The sequence below is a fragment of the Pempheris klunzingeri genome, chromosome 17 (assembly GCF_042242105.1).
Source record: "Pempheris klunzingeri isolate RE-2024b chromosome 17, fPemKlu1.hap1, whole genome shotgun sequence".
NCBI lineage: Eukaryota > Metazoa > Chordata > Actinopteri > Acropomatiformes > Pempheridae > Pempheris > Pempheris klunzingeri.
The window spans coordinates 7,381,050-7,402,563 of record NC_092028.1 but is presented as its reverse complement, the minus strand read 5'-3'; the positions used below and the strand labels follow the sequence as shown (position 1 = coordinate 7,402,563).

At 43.5% G+C, this 21,514-nt stretch overlaps 1 protein-coding gene across 3 annotated transcripts; it reads left to right on the top strand.

Moving 5' to 3' along the window:
* Window positions 1-9,233: 9,233 nt before the first annotated feature.
* On the top strand, window positions 9,234-21,153 carry LOC139216652 (zinc finger protein 646-like). 3 transcript variants are annotated; one of them, XR_011585575.1, is made up of 7 exons: window positions 9,234-9,437; window positions 11,473-11,732; window positions 11,961-12,207; window positions 17,077-17,277; window positions 17,392-17,568; window positions 19,284-19,818; window positions 19,872-21,153. XR_011585575.1 is itself a non-coding variant. In XM_070847839.1 (6 exons), exons 1-6 carry the CDS (start codon window positions 9,303-9,305, stop codon window positions 19,449-19,451), a joined length of 1,140 nt encoding a protein of 379 aa, XP_070703940.1. In that variant the 5' UTR covers window positions 9,234-9,302; the 3' UTR covers window positions 19,452-21,153. The 3 variants fall into 3 exon arrangements, 2 of the variants coding, with proteins under 2 accessions (XP_070703940.1, XP_070703939.1); XM_070847839.1 differs by having other exon boundaries at window positions 17,392-17,520; window positions 19,284-21,153; XM_070847838.1 differs by having other exon boundaries at window positions 19,284-21,153.
* The last annotated feature ends 361 nt before the right edge of the window (window positions 21,154-21,514 follow it).

Here is a 21,514-nt window from a genome sequence, read left to right as displayed (position 1 = left end):
TGTAGACATGTTTTTTTATGAATGATTTGGGTTAGTTCTACCTAACCAGCAGTTGAACACTGTTAATGTGAACTAGCAGCAGTAAACAGTAAACGGTGGAGCTGATATCAATGAGAACAAATTACAAACAGTAACACTTGATTACATGCTGCATCATGTCCTGTCATGTCCCCTCATTCGTGTGAAGGCAATTTGAATCCAGCAAAGGAAAGTCAGACTCACAGACACTAACAAAAAATCGACCATATGGTGAGATATTTGCTGAATGGGAATACATTGAATAGCTATTGCTGATCAAATGCTGACCTTGAATGCCATCTAAACGAATGAAAACTTGTAAAAAGGATTGTAACTTTAAACTGGAGCCTCACTACTTGTGACTGAAACTGTTGCTCATAAATGTACTTACATGGGTGTGCCTGTAATGTGCATCTCCATCGCCACAGCAGACAATCTTCACATCCACTAGAACCAAACAATTATTAATGAGGCAATCTGCCAATCTGTACGACGACTGCACTACAACTACTGTTTGTTTTGTAATCGTGTGGTGGATATGTGGGGGATGGAAAACATTTAGGAACACACAAAGGATTTGGAGATTCACTGTCTTGTAGACACAGTAAGGATTGTTCAACACAGAGCTCTACAGTTATTGATTATAAGTGAGCTGTCACTCATTGGGGGTCCAGGCTGAAACAGAGGCTAATTCTAGGGGGTGTTGCACATAAAACAATTAGCAATTTAAAGGACCATATTTTCCAAACCAGTCTACCATCATAAATGCAAGTTGACTTTCATACCGCATTGGAATGTCTGGAAACCAGTGGAAGCATCAAAGGAGGCACACCTAAAGGAACAGTTCAAATGTGGGGGGAATTTCACTAAGAGGTGACATGAGAAGATTGGCATCAGTCTCATGTTAAGTATGGAGGGAGAGTGAGAGCATGGTTAGCCTAGCTTGACTGAGCTTGACTGGCTCTGTCAGCAATTCAAATATACACCTCTAAAGCTCACTGATTATGAGACGCATTCAATCTGCACACAGAAATATAAGATGAAAAGTTTAGTAGGTTTAGAAGGTAGTTATGTTTTTGACAAATAGCATCGCTTTTGACCATTTCACAAATAGTTTGATTTGGACTTTTTAAAGAAATTGTTAAGTATAGTATATGTATATCAGTAATGGCCACAACATGCATAAACACTGACATGGGCCTTTTAGGTGACACACTCCAGTTCTCCAGTTTTAGCCTCTAACCCTTTAATTAGGCTCTCAATGCTATATAGTACACCAAGTTCAGTAGTAGTCAAAATGTTAATGTTAGTGTCACTGAGCTTTTGAGGGACAATTTAGTGCTGTGTTAAAAACCTTCAACAAGGATGGTTTTCTGAAGATGACTGGTGATGGTCATTTACAGGTGCCAAGAGCCAATATTATGTGCCAAAACCTAACATTTCACTGTTTACAAGAAAGTGAGAAGTAATAGTTGAAGGGCATCAGACTTACAAGAGCTGAAGAGCTAGACGACTGCAGCCAGTTTTTCTTCTGTCACCTTTTTATTTACCATCTACATGTCAGCAGACTTTCTGCAGTTTCTCTTCTCTATAGGGAATTAGTTATTCCAGTGTGATCTGGTCATTCACAAATCCCTTTAAAGTTCCTGTGTGGAGATCTTGTTCATTTGTAGTGCTATGAAGCATGATGTTTTTACATGTGTTCCTGTTTCGATTGCACACAAGCACGCAACAGTGTAAGTTATGTCCCGTTGCTGGTTTCACGCAGTGAACACTGATAGACAGTTGGCCATCAAACGTAGGGAACAAAGGCAATGAACATGTAGGGAGCCAATGCAGGACTGAAAAAAGAATCAGCTTTGTAAATGTTTTATGGGGAAGAAAATGCACAAGTATTATTAGTCCTGAGGGATCCACACACTTTGTTTGCAAGAAAACTCCACAGGTCACCTTAAAGTACAGTTGTTCGGTGTCATTGAGAACTAAGGGAACCACTTTATTGTACTTATGTTGTGATTAGTCTCAAAAAATTGAACTTAAGTATTTCACTAAAGATATTTTTTCACACATACTTACACCCACAGTGTGTACCCTAGATAAGCAAGCCAAACACACCGGAGGGGTGTTCTACAGGTGTGTCGGAGTGATGAGAGCAGTCTAAGGCTGTTGTAATGAGCACTATTATAAGTTACTAATGAAAGTTTTGCTCCATTGCACAAATTGTTCACCTAGTGATTCTCTGATTTGTTTGTTCTTTCACAGGTTCTGTGCATTTGCATATGAGATGAAAAAAGTCTTATTTGAGCAGGTATTATTTTTGTCCATTGTTGCCATTGTAAGCTTTTTTTTATACAGACATTTTTACTTTGACACAGTATTTGTGATTTCATACATTGTAAATGTTGTACAGAATCTATTTACTAGTTATGTGTGAGTCATTCTGCTTATTAAAACGGTCTCTTTGAGAGTTTTGACACAATATCAAATGATGTGTTGTAGATTATGATATGAAGTCTATAAAATAGAGCACACTTAAAAGTGTCACAGCCAAAGTATTTATCCCGAATAATAACTAACATGACGAAACATGAAAGTCTGTCACAACTCAAGTATTCACTTTGATTTCTTTCACTTGTGTATCTCACATGGAATTATAGCTGACCATGTAATACAAACTAGATGCATAATAAAATCCATTCGCTTTGGCATGACAGCGTCTGTCGTTGTTGTTTTATTGTCTCTCCAGTAAGATTCATAGCTCTGCTGTCCCGTAGAAGATGTACCTCAGGAAATGCAACAGTGACAAATGATTTAGAAATTCCTTTATCTGTGTGCTCCATTAATGTTGAACATGACGGCAGATGATGGTTCCTTCTGGTGCTTTAAATCACAGCAATTTTAGTTTATTAAGTATACCCATGCAGTATGTTGCAAGTAGCATGTCTGTAATCCATATATAAAATGGCTTTGCCCCAGCTGTCTGTCATTTAACACAGATGTATTAAGGAACACGCAGGTACAGCTAAGGGCCTTTTTAACTGCAGACTGATTTCTTATCATAAAAGGGAAATCACAGGTGTTACTAATAAAATGAACAGCAGCTATGACAGTGTAGGGATGCTTTTCTGTGTCCTAATGAAGAGAGGATACCAAGATACATTCAAGAAGTTTATGCAGGTTCACGAGCTCGGAGTCTAACATCACAAGCATAGATGAGACTAAAGAATACAGAGCAAAGCTTTCACATACAGTCCCTGACAAAAGTCTTGTCGCTTACCGAAGTTGTTGGAACAACAAATAATAACTTGACTTGTAGTTGATCAATTGGAATCTGAAATGGCTTATATGAAAGGCAAAGGCCTCTGGATTATGTGTATTGTATCAAAATAAGGTTTTGTATCATTCATTGAGTTTTATCATTTAATTAGAACAGAAAGGTCAGATTTGGCTTGGACAAAAGTCTTGTCGTGCCTTTAAATGATTCAACCAATCACAGATTAGAGCTTCACACATAATCCAGAGGCCTTTGCCTTTCATATAAGCCATTTCAGATTCCAATTGATCAACTACAAGTCAAGTTATTATTTGTTGTTCCAACAACTTCGGCAAGCGACAAGACTTTTGTCAGGGACTGTATATAGGATTCTGCAAGCAATATCTGGTTTCAGGTATGTGAGGGGGTACCCCAAAGATGGACATGACCTTTACATGAACTGACCATCGTCCAGACAAAGTGGAGTCAGGAAAATAGAATGCTGACTTGAGGGGGACATGCATACTATCTATGACACATGTTCCTGCAGCATGTTACATGAAAAAGACATTCTAACAGACAGTGAGCCAGCATGAACAATACTATAGACCTGACACTGAAGAAGCTAAATGGAAAGCTTGACGCTGCACGGTATCTGTCAGAGTAATGCCACATTTTGTTGCTCTAAGTATCTGGATATCCTGCTTTCTGAATTTGTAATACAGTCCCCCTGTAGTACCCAGACACACTGAAGCAACTGATAAAAACTAGTGCTTTTACCTAAAAGGACTTGAATCACCGGCAAGCAATAGGATAAGTTCAATGGTTTAATAAAAAAAAAAACATTGTAGTCTGTAGTCACTGTTAAGCTCTACGAAGGCAAACATGTCATTCAGTCTAATAAAGTAGACTAATCCAACACCAACTTTGAGAGAATATGACAATCCCTAACATAAAAACTGAAGGCTAAATGCATAGTGTGACAGAGAGTTTGAGGGTTTCATTACCTGCCAACCATTCCCAACATAGTCTGAGAATTTAAAGCTATACTAACTATTTCCACAAAGGCATTTATGCCGCAGTAGAAGTGGTGTAACTAGTGGGGAAAAAGAGCTAGAGAGAAGTTCTAACTTTAGTTAAACCATACTGACCTCATCAGTGTGTCAGAGGAGACTCTGTAGAAGGATAGAAACAGCTTACTGTTAGCTGTGTTTGGGTCCAGTGTGACTTTGCAGGCATCTGATGGGGAGGAGTAGACATCAAAACATTATTTTCATCCTGTTACATTTCTCATCGAGTAACGTTTGTTTGACAAACACCTCTTCGTTACATTTTATCAGCAAAAACTGGAACACTGTTTTGTCATTATGAATCGCGGTTACTCGCACACTTACACTTCCTGGGACCTGACTTCAACCTTTTCACTCCACCATGTTCCACACTGAGGATGAGAAATACAAGTCAATTAAACATATAGTAAGCCCTATTTTTAAAATGATATTTTTTCATGCATCGCAGCATTAAAGACATTGCTGTTGTTAACCACAACCAGGTAAAGGTGTATGTGAGGCCTTAGGATCAGTGTCCTCCGTATGATTGGAATAAATCTGTAAGATGCAAAATAAAAACAAAAAAAGTTATACTTTCACACAGTTTCTTGGAATCAGACCTTGGGGCCTGGTGTTGGAGCTTTTGATTTGGTTGCACATAGGAAACCTGTCTTGTTTGAGCACTGAGCGCCAAACTGCTGTCAGGAAGTATTCTGCACTCTTGTGAAAAACACTGAAAAACTACTTGCCAAGGACTGGTACATCTGAAAGCATATTATTGATTGTAATGGCCATACTCCTGCAGACACAGGTATAGCTTCCAGCATTCTGGACTCTCTGTTCTTTCCAAGATCACCAAGTCTGCAAGGTTAAAAATTGATAAAGTGCTTAACTTCAGTTGTGCCACCTCAAAACCACTGGGGTGGCGGCCGACCTCAAAACCACCGGGGTGGCCAGTCATCTCAGTACTACTGGGATGGCCAGTCATCTCGAAACCACCGGGGTGGCCAGTCATCTCAATACTACTGGGATTCCCGGTCATCTCAAAACCACCAGGGTGGCCAGTCATCTCAAAACCACCGGGGTGGCCAGCCACCTCAAAACCACCAGGGTGGCGAGCCACCTCAAAGCCACAAGGGTGGCCAGCCACCTCAAAGCCACAAGGGTGGCCAGCAACCTCAAAACCACCAGGGTGGCCAGTCATCTCAAAACCACCAGGGTGGCCAGTCATCTCAGAACCACCAGGGTGGCCAGTCATCTCCATACTACTGGGGGAGGAATCCACCTCTGCACCAGCGTCTGCAGAAAGCCCTAACCGACCTTCACTATGAAAGAGGTTTGAGACGTAGGGAGCAGCAAACTTCTTACAATGAGAAGTACATGCGTGAAGAAGCAGAGTGGAAACTGAAGCAGCAGCAGAGCTTGAGGTTCGATCTAGACAAGGAGGTGGTGAGGCTCAAACAGGAAATCAAGAGTCTCTCCTGGACAGCCCTCGCAGCCGAGCCCCTGGACGGGTCGAACAACAACAAAGACGACCTGATCAAAGATCTTACAGATCAAGTCCAAGCTGAAAGGCAGAGAGCTGACCTCCTGAAAAAAGAACTGGAGGAACTCAGGCTTGAGTTTAATGAGAGAGTCACCAAAGTCCTGAGCCTGGAAGAAAGGCTGAAAGGCGAAAGAGACTCTCTGTTGGTCTTCAAACTAAAGACGCATGAACTGCAGAAACAAGTTGATACCTACAAAAACCCAATGATGCTCCAGGTATGTGAGCAGATTGGAAAAACCCCCATTTCAAAGGTAAACAACTTGATCACAACTGACCTCCATGCACCACAGAACACTTCTGTCGCAGAGGAGGTTGCCCTTCCGGAGGAGTCCCAGGTCGCTCCACTGGAGGAGGCCCAAGTCACCGAAGAGGTCGCCCCAAAGGAGGAGGCCCAAGTTACCAAGGAGGTCGCCCCACTGGAGGAGGCCCAAGTCACCGAAGAGGTCGCTCCACTTGAGGAGGCCCAAGTCACCGAGGAGGTCGCCCCACTTGAGGAGGCCCAAGTCACAGAAGAGGTCGTCCCACTGGAGGAGACCCAAGTCACCGAAGAGCTCGCCCCAAAGGAGGAGGCCCAAGTCACCGAAGAGGTCGCCTCACTGGAGGTGACCCAAGTCAACAAGGAGGTCGCCCCAAAGGAGGAGGCCCAAGTCACCGAAGAGGTTGCCCCAAAGGAGGAGGCCCAAGTCAACAAGGAGGTTTTCCCACTTGAAGAGGCCCAGGTCCCTGATGAGGTCGCCCCACGGGGGGAGGGCCAAGTCACTGACGAGGTCGCCCCACTGGGGGAGGCCCAAGTCACCGGCCAGCCATCTTTGTGGAGGCGCTTCAAGAAAGCTCTAACACCGAAACACCGCCGCCAGTACAAGAACAAGAAACAGAAAAATAAGGAGGCGTGAAACAAGACACGGAGGTTCAGTTTCATGTCCTGACAGACGGGAGCGATCCGTCTGTCAGGATCTGATCTGTTCCTCTGTGTTTAAACTGGTTTTCTCCGGGTGCTCCGGTTTATCCAACATACAAAAAACAAACAAACAAAAAATCTGAAATAATTTGAAATAAAAACTTAAATTAGAAATTAAATATTGATTTCCTGTGTAGTTGTTCCTCTGTAGAGCATCGTTCAGAACTCTTCAGACTGGTGTCTTACTGTTCATATCATACTGGGATACAATCAAGGACTGTTTACTGAGTATCAGCTGATCTGATTTGATTTAATGTTGCACATAAAAATGATATTATAATATTATAATATGTATCATATAATAAAATTACATGTCATTTTAATTTAATTGTCTAATTGTAGCATGAAGAAACAGTTCAACATTTTCAGAAATGTGCTATTTAGCTTTCTCTCCAAGAGTGAGATGAGGTCACTCCAGCACGTAACTCACCCTGAAACCACTGTGTTATTTTTACATTTCTGTTTGTGTTCACACTCAACCCAGACACAACATGTTTTCGTCTATGAGTTTTAGAGGTGTTCACAGGTGTGTTTTTGAACTCTGGACAGATCCAGGCTGGCTGTTTCTCCCTGCTTCCACTCTTTATGCTAAGCTAGGCTAACCACGTCCTGCCTCCAGCTCCAGCTCTTCTTTTAAATTGAGGAGTCACGGACAAAGTGTGTTTTCATATAATTAGATATTATCACTGGTGCATTTACAGGCCAGAAAAAAATCTAAACACAAAGGGAACAGCACTCAGACACATTTGTTTTTAAAGGAAACCTTCAAATAAATATTGTAGTGACAAAATGGGTTATTTCAACCAGAATTATAATGTAATATTTCCTACTGCAGCGTTACAAATCAGCTTGTGTTGTGTTCAGGTGTGTGATCAGGATGTACGCATGTGTCGTGTGATGCGGCCCATCTTCTGCTCTTAGTATGCGACGGTGTGAAGCGATGAGGTGTCACGTCGTCACATGGGTCAGAGTCTCCCTGCAGGAACCTCCAGCTGGTTTCCTCATGACAGAACCAACTAATCCTGCAGTCACACTGAAGCTTTCCTCGTTTCACTGCAGCTCAGTCAGACATTAAAGTGGAACTTTAAAAAAAAATTGGTCCAGTTTGCCTCAGTCGACTGCCAACTGCACCTGATCACAGTAGGTCCACTAAAAGTGCTTGTTTGGTCCACTGACAGGCTCAGAGTGTTATTCCAAGTGTGTGACAGCATTATGGAAAGGATCCCTACAGAGAGAGACCTGGAAGATCCTTTTGGTTTACCCACAAACAGCCGTTATATCGCTCTCTGCACACATACCAGACTACATTCACTAAAACAGGGATTTTACCACACAGAACACAGGAAGCTGCTGCTCTGCTGCTGCCTCATTAGTATGTTTGTGTTGTTGTGTGCTACATAAATATTTCTTTGGATCCAAACTAACCATTAAAAGCATCGAAGTAACACAATGACATAAACAAACTCACTGATTGAGTCAGCTGTAGAAGAGAAGCACTGATCTGTTCGGTAAAATCCCAGTTTTATCGCGTGGAAGGGTCGGAGTCCAGCAACAGGACGTAGCCGCCGCACGCCACGACGTGCACGGAGGTGCGAGGGCCCTCCAACGCTGCTTGCAGCTTTAATATTTAGTTTGACCTCCTTTGGCCCTGATTGTTTTCATGTACTTTTCGACCGTCTCTTTTGTTATTGAGTTCCAAATAGTTCCTAGCTGTTCCCAGAGACTTGCTTTGGATTAAATTTGTGTGTGATCTATTTTTTAATTCAATATATCCCAGATCTGTTCGATAGGATTCAAGTCTGGACTTTGACTTGGCCAGTCCATCAGTTCCACTACTCCAGATTCCTTTTACATCATTTCAAATACATCATTTTGATTAAAGAGCTTACACATACTGGTGGGTTATTACAGAAATTAAAAAATATTTTGGTTATCAGCAATACTGTTAATTTAGGCAAACACCTTACACTGGGTGGTGGTCTAATAAATTTGTTAAGCACTGTATATATATATATATATAAATGCATAATGTTTTCTAGCTCATTGCACATGTGTTGCATGTAAAAGATTTGTTTGTATGAACTAGTAGGCTAGCTAGGTGAAAGTTTCCCTCTAGGAAAGAGGGATAAAGTAAAGTAAAGTTGTAATAGTAACATTCCACCAATGCTAATTTTTTTCTACAGATATCTGAAACTTAACAACCAATCTGTTGTACAAATTATGCTTTTTTTAAAATTGTATTTTAATCTCACACATAAAGGGGAAAACATTAAGGAGAAAAGAGAAAACAGTTGCACCGTGGTCTGTGCTGTCACACTCCAGTCCAACAGGCGGCAGTAATGCCCCGCTTGCTTCGATATGTCCGCCGCCAAAACGCTCATTTCACAGAAGAAATATTTTTCTTTTCGGAAGAAGATCCCTACAAAGCGGCCCAATTTCTTTTCAGCTAGAAAAAGTCGAAGAATCTGAAAACCGACGATGTACGCCAGGACAAATACCGGCAGCACACACGGAGACTTTCAAGACAGAAACGGAGTGAATTATGTGACATCGACAGAGTCTTTCGGCCACTGCTCTCAATTGTTCTGGAAAAAGGATCCTAACGACTCCGGAGTAAGAAAGCCAGCTGCCACCACCGTTAGCCCAGCCAACAAATAGCTATGCCTAACGGCTAATGGAGCAACATTTTTACAAGCTAAGCACTCGGCGGAATGTCTTTTTGTAATTACATGGTTGTTAATTGAGTGTGAGAATTGCAGTTGAGCAACACTGGGTGATTTAAAGCTGCAAGTTATGTCACAGAGCAGCTTCGTTAGCTTCCTGCTAACGTACCAGTCGTCATGCTGAGCGGCTTATGGCCTAGTTTGACTCTTAGCCGCCGTGCTAAGTGGCTAGTTATTATTAGCCCCCACATACTATATCTCTTACACCCCCATGAAGGTTTCAGTGAAATTGGACGTGTATGCCCAGAACTTTGTCATTGCTGTGCCGTGTGGAGACGCCAAAGTGTTAGGAAAATACGTGAAAATGTAGCCAAGCATCACCGAGCTAATGCTAACACCAGACAACACTGGCTGCCCCAGCCAAACCGAACACGGCTAGCTAGCTAGCAGCAGAGCCCGTGCAAAACAAGGCAGCGCTGACAAGAAGCGGTTTGCTTCTGGGTAGAGCCGTTTATAAAACTGTGCTTTGAAAGGTGTATTCCAACACCGTTAACCTTTTGGATTTATTTAAGCAGCTAAAGCAAGCGGTGCATTCACGAGGCCTGCAATATTGTTAGCGAACAGCGCAAAGTAAACACGACCAGGCTGTCCCACAGGAAATGGGAACGGAAGACGCCCCGCGGAGGACTTTGAAAGACCTCTTTGTGATGCCAGACTGTACGGTTCATTCATGGTCGCTCTCAGTCGACATATTATCTGCACCGCGCACACAGTCACCCACACATTGATTTATAAGATTAAACATTTTTCTCCATTTGAATGTGGGCGGCATCACAGGCTACTTTCACGTCTGGAGTCTTTAGCTGTCACGCACATGCAAGTGAACTTCACATGTAATGATGCCGCGCGTTCGGGCAGGTTTGACTTATTCCACCAAGTTGTTGAATCTCCCCAAACTTCCCAACGTCAGTGCTGCTCCTAGATCTCCCACCATGAAGGGGAGATGGCAGTGCTGTCAGGGTGTCCCTCACATCCTTCCAGTCTCCCTGAGCTATGTGCGTTCACACACTGCCTCTCCACAGTAACTGTTGACCATCACTGATGGTCAGTCTACTTTTGTGTGACCCTGTTGGACACACAGCAGCACCCCGATAGCAGTTGTATGCGGTGTCTCGTACCTTGTCGATGTGATGTGGCATTGACTGTATGGTACAGTGTTAAGGAAATGGTTTAGAGACCGGTGATGTGCGGATTCTGTCTAGAGAGCTTTTACCCTCAATTAAACAGCCAGTCTGGCAATAATTTTCTTGGTGTAATACCATACATTCATGCATAACATTTAATTTGACATGTCATCGTGTTCTTTTCTCGGGTTACTTTGAGCACTCAGTCGGCAGCATTCTACACAAATGTACACAAACAAAGGGTATTTGCAGCAGATACAGTAGAGTGGAGCTGTACCATTTAGAAAGTTATTAAGAGTCTTCGTGAGCGTCTCAGATCTGCAGTCCTGCTGCTGGTCATTTTGTTGTGGACAGCTTTAGGCGAATGTGGTGGTTGGTTATTTTCAAATGTGATGTAAGGTTGTCTGTCTCTCCAGGACTGTCATCTGGTCATGAATGTCATGTTGAGGGATGTGCATTTCAAGCAAAAATACCATTCAGTAGTCGCTGAACTATTACAGATTATCCAAATATTAAGGCCCCGTGCTGATCTCTAATGTGGGTAGAGTTGCTGTCCATGGTGCTGAGCTGTCTTTCTTCACTTACTGATCGGTTCTCCTGCCAGTGTTTTCTTATGATAAAGTGCAAGATTGTTCTGTTACTCGCTAGTGTAAAGCCATGTTTATTCTGTTATCTAACTGTACTCACCACAGCAGGGCTTGAGAGAACAATTAGCCATCAAGTGTGCGTTCCATCCCTACAAACATCATGACTTGTTGATAATCGGACGTTGTAGTAATGTATTCCTCTCTTCTGTGACAGCCGAGTTCGACCATCAGCTGGTGCGATCAGCTTCCTTCATCCTCCGCAGCCCTCTCCACCTCCAGTCTCTCCTCAGCGTCACTCTCCAGCTCTAGCCTCTCCCTGGAGTCCCGGGCGCCGGCGCCAGCAGCGGCGACAACGGCATCAGACGACATGGAATCAGACGAGAGGCCGTACGTCTGCGATATGTGCAGCTGCGCCTACAAACACGCCAGTTCCCTGCTCAACCACAAGCTCACCCACAAGACTGGAGACTTCAGGTAGGGACTGGGGACTCTTTTTACGTGGATGATTAAGATTATCTAGGTATGATCCATTTTCAGTCTGTGTCAGTAAAGAGGCCACAATGTTGTTGATTAAGACACAGAGCTACTACCACCTCAATCACTGTATGTCACTTTCAGTGGAGAACAATAAGAAAATATCTGGAATATCATCTCTTCCTGTTCACTTCTAGCCTTCACGCAATTTTTGTCTCCAAAACGTAGGTGCGACTTCTGTAGCAAGCCCTACACCAACTACATGTCCTTGCGCAACCACATGCGAATCCACGGACAGAAGCGCTACATGTGCGACCTGTGCGGGAAGGCCTTCCGCCTAGCCCGGTACCTCCGTAACCACCAGAGGATCCACGATGACGGGCCCAACCGCTTCGACTGTCCCTCCTGCTGCAAGAGCTACAGGACCATGCTGGAGCTGGCCCAGCACCGCTGCACCGCCGCTGCAACCAACCAGGTGGGTCTGGTGAGATGGCACTGTGAGAAGAGTGAATGATGCTTGAGTAGATGCGTGATATAACAATTTTGTGAGTTTTGCAGAAAAACACGGGAGAATTTGCATATTTTCTATTTGAATGAAACGTAACGAGATATTTAGATTTAGGACATGCCTTGTTTTGATTTAAATGCTTCCTGAATGTCATTGATACCGTGAAGACTGAGAATCAGTTTGTCTCAAAATCTTTTCTCATACTGTAAGCAAGCAGTGCCCTGGTCAGTGCAGAGCAGGCCACTGCATGCACAGCAGTGGTGTTCCTCTATAAGGTTTTTTTTTCCTGTGTCTCTCTCCCCCCTTACTCATCCTCTTTTTAACTGACATAATCTTAATCTTCTATATCAACAGTAGTGTATGATTTATTAAGTATGAAATTACATAAACAGGTGAAGTCAATCAACAGTTGGTAGTTGTTACTGTATGTACAATGTACATACCCCTTTAAAACACCTCACACATTTATAGCAGTAGTTTTTCCTCAAATGTTAGCCAAACCGGAGGGAATGGTGTGTTTTTCAGTCACACATTAATACACGATAAAAAGAAAATACCAAGATGTGAACAAATATCTAGATGTTTTTTATCAGATTCAGAACATCCATTTCTATGATTGGCACTGTGACACCTCCCTGACCAACTTCTCCGTTGTTCAGTCTTACATGGTGGTACACTTTAAAGCATTTAACAACTTTTTCCCCCAGGGATGTCCTATATTCACATTAACCAAAATGTTGATTCAATATGCATTCGACACATTGAACTGACGGTTGTAAAAAAAAAAAAAAAAAATCTGACACTTTATTTTTCACAAGCTACTTTATCTAAATCTTTTAATTTTACGAGTTAAGATAATTGTTGTGATACGAATCAAAAGTTTAACTGGAGAATGTGGCTCCTGACAATGACATGACAGAATCATCCGAAGAGAAACCTCTCACTCTCTGAGTTGTAGGAAATACAGAAAACTCAGTCCAGCCTGGTTGTGCAGTGGTGCTACAGAGTGAAGTTTCTTCCTTCACAGTTGATCTTTGGTCGAGCACAGACAAGTTTAACTTTGGCCTGTTAACAAATGACTTGGCGTAATGAGGGACATTTGATATGACCTGCTGTTGGCAACATCTGTAGTTTTAACCAGTGGCGGTCTGTGCCGGCTAAACTTGAGAAGCTGCTGCCTGAAAGTTTTGCTCCCAGAGCTTTGCAGATAAACGGAGAGGAGAGAAAACAAGAGTTGTTCCTGCCTGTGTTCAGTTACGTGTATTTTAATAAGCTATTGAAATAGACCCAGTAAAGGACATTCAGCAGGGCTGGTGAATGTCCTTTATTTTTTCCCACTGAAGACAGTGTTTCAGTGGTTTATAAGTCAAAAAGCCTTCCCTAGTGTGTTGCATCACTCTCCACTGCTCTACCTGAGGGCTCTACTTTCTCACTGTGCAGCTTACCATGTCTCCAGGTTTATTTACTCTGTTTTTTAGACTCTGTATGGTGACAGAAGAAGCATATCACAAGTCCCTGTTAAATTTGCAGTAACAGTTAAGCTATACTCCCTCTGTCTACAAGTTCTTAATAGGTGTATTGTGATAAAGTTTGGCGTAAAATTGAATAAAGCTCTCAGTTGATTCTAGAAACCCTCATTTTCAAAATGTGAAAGTGCCTGTTTAGGGCCCCGTTAGAACCTGGCATGCGTCCTGGGTGGTCTGATCACAAGTGGACAGCTCTCAGTACAGGTGTGAATGCATAGATGATGCAATGAGATCTGATCTCTCAGACTGTGTCCGTGTGTCCTGGGCCACATTGAAGGACCGCCTACAAATTGTACTCAGCACGACTGAATTTTAAATCCTTATAGTCTTTTTCCATGCCTGGGCACAAAAACGTGTCTGTGTGCTTCATGACTAGTTAACAAGTGGTTACTCGACATGTGCGGAGACGCATTCTAATGCCAGGTGTGAACTGACGTAGTTAAAGTTGTGAACTTGTGATTGGATCACCTGAGATGCTTTTAATGCCAGATAATAATCGTATTCATTTAATGTTAATAGAGTATCTTTTGCAGACACAGACATTGATTCCTAAGCTCTATTCATGCAGCATCATAATTCCCTTAGGTTATTGAGAGGGTGTGTGTAGTGTGAGGGGTGTAGGGGTGCGATGGGATTTCTACAATACTGTAACACCAACTGCATGTAATCAAGAGTAAGATGGTAAATATGATAGACATGAAGTAATAATGCATCACAAAAATCTAATGAAAAAACCCACAGCAGATGGTTTTACCTCCCTCCCCCTATTAATCACAGCTCCCCATACCTGTTTAGTTGGTACACTGAAAATAAATCCTCCCAGACACCCTCACAAGAACCCCTGTACACTGTTGTAATGTGAGCTACAAGTCAGACATATGCATGTTCATTTTTTGTACCCTTTTTATATGTTATATGTTTTTTGTAGATGAATCTAAAGATAGATACTTTTAACCGTCGAACAAATGGACCATCTTTCCTGGTTCCAGAATTAAAAATAGCCATTAATTTTCTCCATAGACAATGTTCCCAGTTGGAATACTTCTGCGGCTCGGACGGACACAAAACCATTTCCAAATAATGGAGAGTGGAGTGTTCAATGTCAAGTAACGTTGTGTCATCAAAAAAAAAACCTTTTGAAAAGAGAATCCAGGATAAGACAAACAGTTGTTTGACCACTTTCTGAAGGAAAACCTTTTTAGCTTTTCACAAAATCAGCTGTTAATCCACCAGCAGCAAGAACTTTGTGAATCGATTTTACATACCATAATGGAATTGTTTGTTTGTGTGTGTGTGGATGTGGATGTGCATGTGACACAAAGCATATTTTGTATTTGCTTTAATGAAGTCAGTGCATGTAACGTATTGCAGCACATTTTTCTTGATCCTGTGTCCTCTCTCCTGCTACAGTCTTCCGAACACCCTCCTGTAGTGAAAGCATGCTTGGAGTTAGGCTTAAACCAGGGTTAGGACAAGTTTAGGGAAAGGTTCAGGCTTTAGAGGTCAGGGAATGAATACAATTTAGTGGATTTTCCTCACAGGTATAGTAATCCAAATGTGTGTGTGTGTGTCTGTGTGTGTATGTGTGTGGGGTTGGTTCATAAGAACCGGTTCAACTGCCCGTCCTGCTTTAAGAGCTACCGAACCATGCTGGACCTGGCCCAGCACCGCTGCAGCGCCGCGGCCAAAAACCAGGTTGGTGTGAGCGTGAGTGAGCATGTGTGTGTGTGTGTGAGTGTGAGTGTTGTGTCTGAGGCAGAATCAGCAGTTTCAACTGTGAGCAAGGGCCAACATGCACAGGAGCTTTAGATGTGATGGTCAGGAAGAAAATCCCACTCACTGATGAAGGCCGTCTTTGCTGCAAAACCTTCAAACTGCTTTTTAAGACCCAATCGTCATGGTGAATCTGTCTCTGTCTTAGTGTTAGTGCACTGGTGGCAGTGTTAACTTATCCTTAACGTTAAAGCGAAGGTGATTGATTGCTGTCAGAGCAGGTGTCTGACCATTACAAAACACCCTGCACAAAGGAAAAATAATTTTTGAAATCCCAAACTCACCAGACTCTGTAAAATGCTATTTCCCCCACAGCTTTGGTCTTACTGAATAATCTTGACCACAAAAGGTTGGACTGCCATCTGGGCTGGGTGTGCAACACCCCTAAATCTGGTGTGCTTCATTATTTTAGCACATAATGTGCTTATATGGAGCATTTTTAAAATCAATTAAGCTCACAAAAACTAGTCATTTACTAAGCTGGACAAAATGCACAGAGAATGGCAGAAATGGGGGGTGTTTAGGGGCCCACAGCAAGTTTTTGCTCAAGGGCCTCCTACTGTGTTATCCCTGCCCTGTAGAGTCCACAGCCCCTCACTGGGGTATGAGCAGTTTTTATTCTGGAAAAGAAAATGAAGGAGCACATTGAATGTATGTCTTAAAACATTACTAATATTCCTATACAGTGACAGTTATCAGTTGCAGTGATTTCCTTCCTGCCCATACATGACCAGACCCTCCTAACACAGTTCCACTGTAAATAAGACATCCATTCCATGTTTCAGCTGAAGCTTATATGAGGCTTCAGCAGCCTGAGTTAAACAAATGAAATTTTGAATTTACTACAAAAATTCATTTTATCCTCTCCTTTTTTTAAATGTCACCGAAATGTCTTTTTGGTATTCCACTACATTGCAAAACTACTTCCTACTTGATCTTCAGTGTTGCCATGCTCGACTCAGGTTGTGTCTAAAATGTAGTTGGAAGGGGTGGAAAGGAAAAGGTCAGGGAGAGAAGGTCAGGTCAAACATTTAATGTCAGCAAAAATACCAAAGCTGTCAAGATTGGAGGAGAAGTTGACAAGGAAAGCATCTTCTGTAGTAGTTGTAGGGTTAGGATCTGTTTAGTCCTAATTTCTAAGTTTGGTTGAATGAATTATGTTTGTGTGAGGTTGGTGTGTGTGTGTGTACAACTTGACCACTCCATCTCCTCATATTGATAGTTTTTTGTTTTTTTTAAAGACAGGATAGTAGAGGTAATGAGCCTGTAAGACAGAACTGAAGCACGTCAACTGTAGACGTTTACACTGAACAGCACAACAAGCCTGAAGAATCTGATTCATGGGAGTTCATCACATTCATCTGTCACCTCTCCCCCCCCCCCTCTATATCTGATCTCACTCTTGTCACAAGCTCTGTGCATTACTGGCATGCATGTGGCACAAACAATGTGCATGAAGACAGAAGTAATTTACAGTAACCGTCTTCCCTCTGTCTTCCTCTGTCCACCTCCTGCTCTCCTCCCTCCTCCCATCCAGTCTGGCAGTCGTCGTTCCAATTTTGCCAACACTCCTCGCCGTCAGCAGCAGCAACAGCAGCAGCAACAGCAGAACAGTGCGAACTCCATGATGCAACCACAGCATGGAGGACACGGCCAGCAGGAACCTCTGCCCTCCCACTGCGTCTCCCCCATGTCTCAGGGAGGGCAGGGCGGCCAGCCTGTGCCTGACCCCCACCAGGTAGGGAGGATAAACCTGGTTCTGGGGCCACAGCAAACATCGAGGAGTCATTACACTGTAAGTTAATAGTAGTGTGGTTTGCTCTGAGTGCTGAGCTCCTGTCTGTCCCAGCAGGGCCGTCCCAGCTCGGTGTCCTCCCAGAGCAGCCAGCAGAGCATGAGGAGCTCATCCTCCAAACACGTCTCCTCCTCCAGCGCCACCCCATCCTCCTCCTACTCCCTGCTTCAGCCCCTGGTGCCTGAGGTAAAGGAGATGAGCTCGGGATACACTAGGCTGAGCGCCAACCCCATGGTAGGAGAGAGAGCCGCCACACACCGGCCGTCCACTGTCTGCTGGCTAGTTGCCTAGCTGCCTTCTACCTTCTCCCTGTCTGGCTACTAACATTAGGCGAGAGAGACTAATACTTTAAAGCTTTTTGTGTCCACCAGGGGTCTCTGCTCACGGCTCATGTCCTCTAGACTGTGGAAAGCACAGATAACTGTTTTTAGGTGTGACTTTAGATGAAGAGGTGTACTTTAAAATGACACTAACTGATCTGTGAGCTGCTGTCTGCAGAGACTCCTGGTGGGCAGTCTTAGCTCTCTTCTTAAACCTTTATGGTTTTAGTCTGCTGTTTAAAAGTAGTATTAAAAGGATTCTTGAGTCTCTGATGGAAATGAGTCTATAATATCCTCTATGAGATGGGACAATTAACATGTCCAAAGTTTTAGATGCTCATGCACATCATTTTCCTGCTTGCACAGAGCTGCTGCACAAATAGCCATGTACTGTCTACATGAACTAATACAAGTGTATGTAGTAAGTAGACTGTATATGGGACCACATATACATCCTCCGTGTTGCCTCCACTCAGAGCTCCCCACTTCTGCCAGCTGTAGGGCTCCAGTTGTTCGGTCGATTCAGTGACTTAAAATAAGACGGTAGAAAAAATCATCACACTCTAGCAAAGACAGAAAAGAGAGCTGGCGTGTGTGTGTGTGTGTAGCCACAGACTCAAAACTTTAACAATGGCTGAAAACAGCGCAGGTGTCGTTAGCATTGGTAGCGCTGTCAGCCTCCTGATAGTGGCACGCAGTCGCCTGGACAGGAGTGTTTAGTCATCTGTTAGTGTAGTTTAAAGAGCACCCCTGAAGCTTCTCCCAGTAAAACAAACCAGCAGACTAAAATCCAGTCGGTGGGGGTCATTCTTTATCTGTGGATCCTCTCTGGCGGTAGGACACTACTAACTTGGGGCTGTGCTGCTAACTTAGTCTTTCCTTTCACACTTTTAACACTGATCATTCACTCAGCGCTGTGCTGCACATGTTGATGTTGTAGTTGGAGTCATTTCATCACAAGCACTTATTTATGATGCCTTCTCTCATTAGATGGTCAAGATGCATCGAGTTGAATGTAAAAAAACAAAAAATCAAAACTTCATGTTGGAGTCTGCAGCTCCAAAAAGTGTTCAAATGAACTTCTGAGGTGATATTCAGCCATCTCAGAGCTTTTGTGTTGCTGTGAAGTAGTGAATTAGGGAGTCAGGCTCAGGAGAATGTGCCCCCTTTATTTCCTGACAATAAAAGTCCTACAGAAATCTTAAAGGACCATTCCGGTGTACTCATTCTTAGACGAGGATGCTGCAATAAACTGCAGTTATCTAAACCCACAGTGAGATTAACATGAATTAGCTTGATGTTTAAACCCCTAACTTATGACTGTCAACAGAATTCTGACAGATCCTGCCTCATGGTCATCATTTGAAAGACATTTGAGTTGAGATGTCAGTCAGATGTGTGCAGCTCATGTTCTGTGAGTGTGTGTGTGTGTGTTTTCTCCATCTGAGCTTCATCAGTGGATCAAACTGTTGTTTTATCCAAGCAGTCACTCTGCTTACACTGACACGCATTCTCCCCCCCCCACACACACACCTTCCTCCCCTCCTTCTGTCTTAATCTGTGCTTTTTCGCCCCTCTAACTGTCTCTCTGGCTGTCTTCCCTTTCCCTCCCCCAACTTCCCCCTACAGCCGAAGCACCAGGACACTTTCTCTCTGGCCCCCCAGCGGCCCCTCACCACCATCAACCCCATCGGCCACTCCCTCCATCCGAACGGAGCGCCCACGCTCAAGCCTTCCCCCGTGCCACGCACCATCCAGGCCATGCCCTGGGAGCAGCGCTCCCTCTACAATCAATGAGACCCCCGGGAACCAGCCACCCCCTTCACGTCGCGTCCACCAACCACCCCCACACACCCTCCTCCTCCCCATCCCTGTCGGACCCAGCATAAAGGAGGGAGGACTTAGGACGCCCATCCACCGCCTCACCCCTCCTCTGGAACGTTGTGTTTGGGAACGGGGAAGGGCACCATGAGAACTAGTTGAGATTGATTACTGAGTAGTTAGGTTTAAAAAATGTGTTGCCTTGACCCTCATGTATGATCTATGCCATGTACTGGATATAAGTTAAAATGTCTGTTCCCTAATCTGTCCCCTCACTAAGAACTGATCTCCCTATCCTCTGCCGCTCTAGTTATGAAAATATCTATCCTTCCCATTATGAATAGTGTCTCTCCCTGCCCCAACCCCCCCTTTTCCATATGTTAATTGAAATGAAAGGCTATTTTTATCAAGTGTCCCAGACCCTGACAGACGAGGGATTGCAGGGCGCCATGTTATCAAAGTAAATGTGACAAAATTCTCCCTTCAGTCTATGTTTTTGAACATAAAACCCACCGTTTTGTTAAATGAGACCTCTGGAGAGGAGAAGGGGAACGTTTTTTTTAAATTCTTTATTTTATATTTGAAACGTACCCTCAAACGTGATCCAGAAAGAAGGTTGTGTATATTGTAAGTTAGGAGGTGTCATGACTGTTTCAGAAAGCCGTTTTCGTTCCCTCAGACGTTACAGGACACCTTTCATCTCTGAGCATCAACAGCAAGGACCACAATAGAAGCGACCAGCTGCCTGTTGACCTGCAACACGTTTGGACATTTACATGCCAGTTTGGCTTCTCTGTGTGGTGGAGACTGCAGCCCTGCTGTTGAAAAGGACCTCGGTGTTCCCCAGCCACAACAACCGACAAGGCGCGGTTACCTTCTTGTAACACACAACTGAAAACTCACTCTTTTTCTAAACTTACATCTGACTGGTGGCTTGTTGTTATTGTAGTTTTAATAATCTGTTGGCTGGGAATCGAACCTAGAAGATAACAGTACAAGTCTCCATCCCTTTTTGTTTCCCAAAACTGACTGTTAACATGTTTGTTCCTTTCACTTTAAAGCACTTTAAGACAAGTGCTGTATAATTATTCCTGTCCCCCCCCCACACACACACAAAGATGTAACATTGCCTTACATCAACCTCTCATCACAACTCACTCACACGATCACCAGTGACTTAGCAGCGGTACGGGGCCGGGTTTGAGCCCACAGCACGGCTGCATCTGGAAGCTACAGTGGCCAAAATACAGTATGCCTGCAGCTCTGGACCCCACCCAGACCCCCTGCCCGCTCAAGTGTTGCTTTTCCCTTAGAAAGCGTCGTGCTTGCACCTCACTGCTCCCAGGATGGATTTAGTCAACACCTACCTGCAGGGTGTTTCAATAAGCAGCCAGTCGCAGTTGGCCAGATAACTCCGAACACACACACACACACACACATAAGAAGGAAGCGAGTTTTGTAAGCGGCCAATTTGATAAATACCAGTTTAATTGTGGATCCCTTATGTAGTTCTGTTACGTTATCTCGCTAACATGGTGTTCATTGAAATACCCACAATTCTACTGACATTGTATTATCTCTTTTTAAAGTTGTTTCTATTTTTATTCATGACATGTTTTCATTGTTGCTTTCTCTCTCCTTGTAAAGTGTCTTTGAGTATTTAGAAAGTGCTATACAAATAAAATGTTTTATTATTATCACCATCAGTGCTACTTTTCTTATGTAGAACGCAGAAGATCACTGGTACCTGGCAATGCGTCAATGTTTAAATAAGAAGATGCATGAACATATCTCATCTGCATCTTCAGATTAACTCGTCTGTGCTCAGAATAATAAGTTTAAGCTCCTACACTTCTACAGAACTAACTAACTACATCAGAGGGTAAAGATGAAGCAGGTAAGCAGACCTTCACTGACACTTCCAGCTGTGGCCACAGTGGGTGTGACTGTGCTCCCCAGCAGTGAAGAACAACCTCCACCAGGGGGCAAACTGCTCGGACTCCACACCACTGAGGAGTCTGAGTCTTTCTGGCATTTCA

What these genes read in the sequence shown, in the direction of transcription:
- LOC139216652 (XM_070847838.1), top strand. Translation starts at nt 9,303, where the DNA reads ATGTACGCCAGGACAAATACCGGCAGCACACACGGAGACTTTCAAGAC. An exon ending in CTGTGCCTGACCCCCACCAG is followed by an intron (nt 17,278 to 17,391) that starts GTAGGGAGGATA and finishes CTGTCCCAGCAG; the next exon opens with GGCCGTCCCAGCTCGGTGTC. An exon ending in GGCTGAGCGCCAACCCCATG is followed by an intron (nt 17,569 to 19,283) that starts GTAGGAGAGAGA and finishes TTCCCCCTACAG; the next exon opens with CCGAAGCACCAGGACACTTT.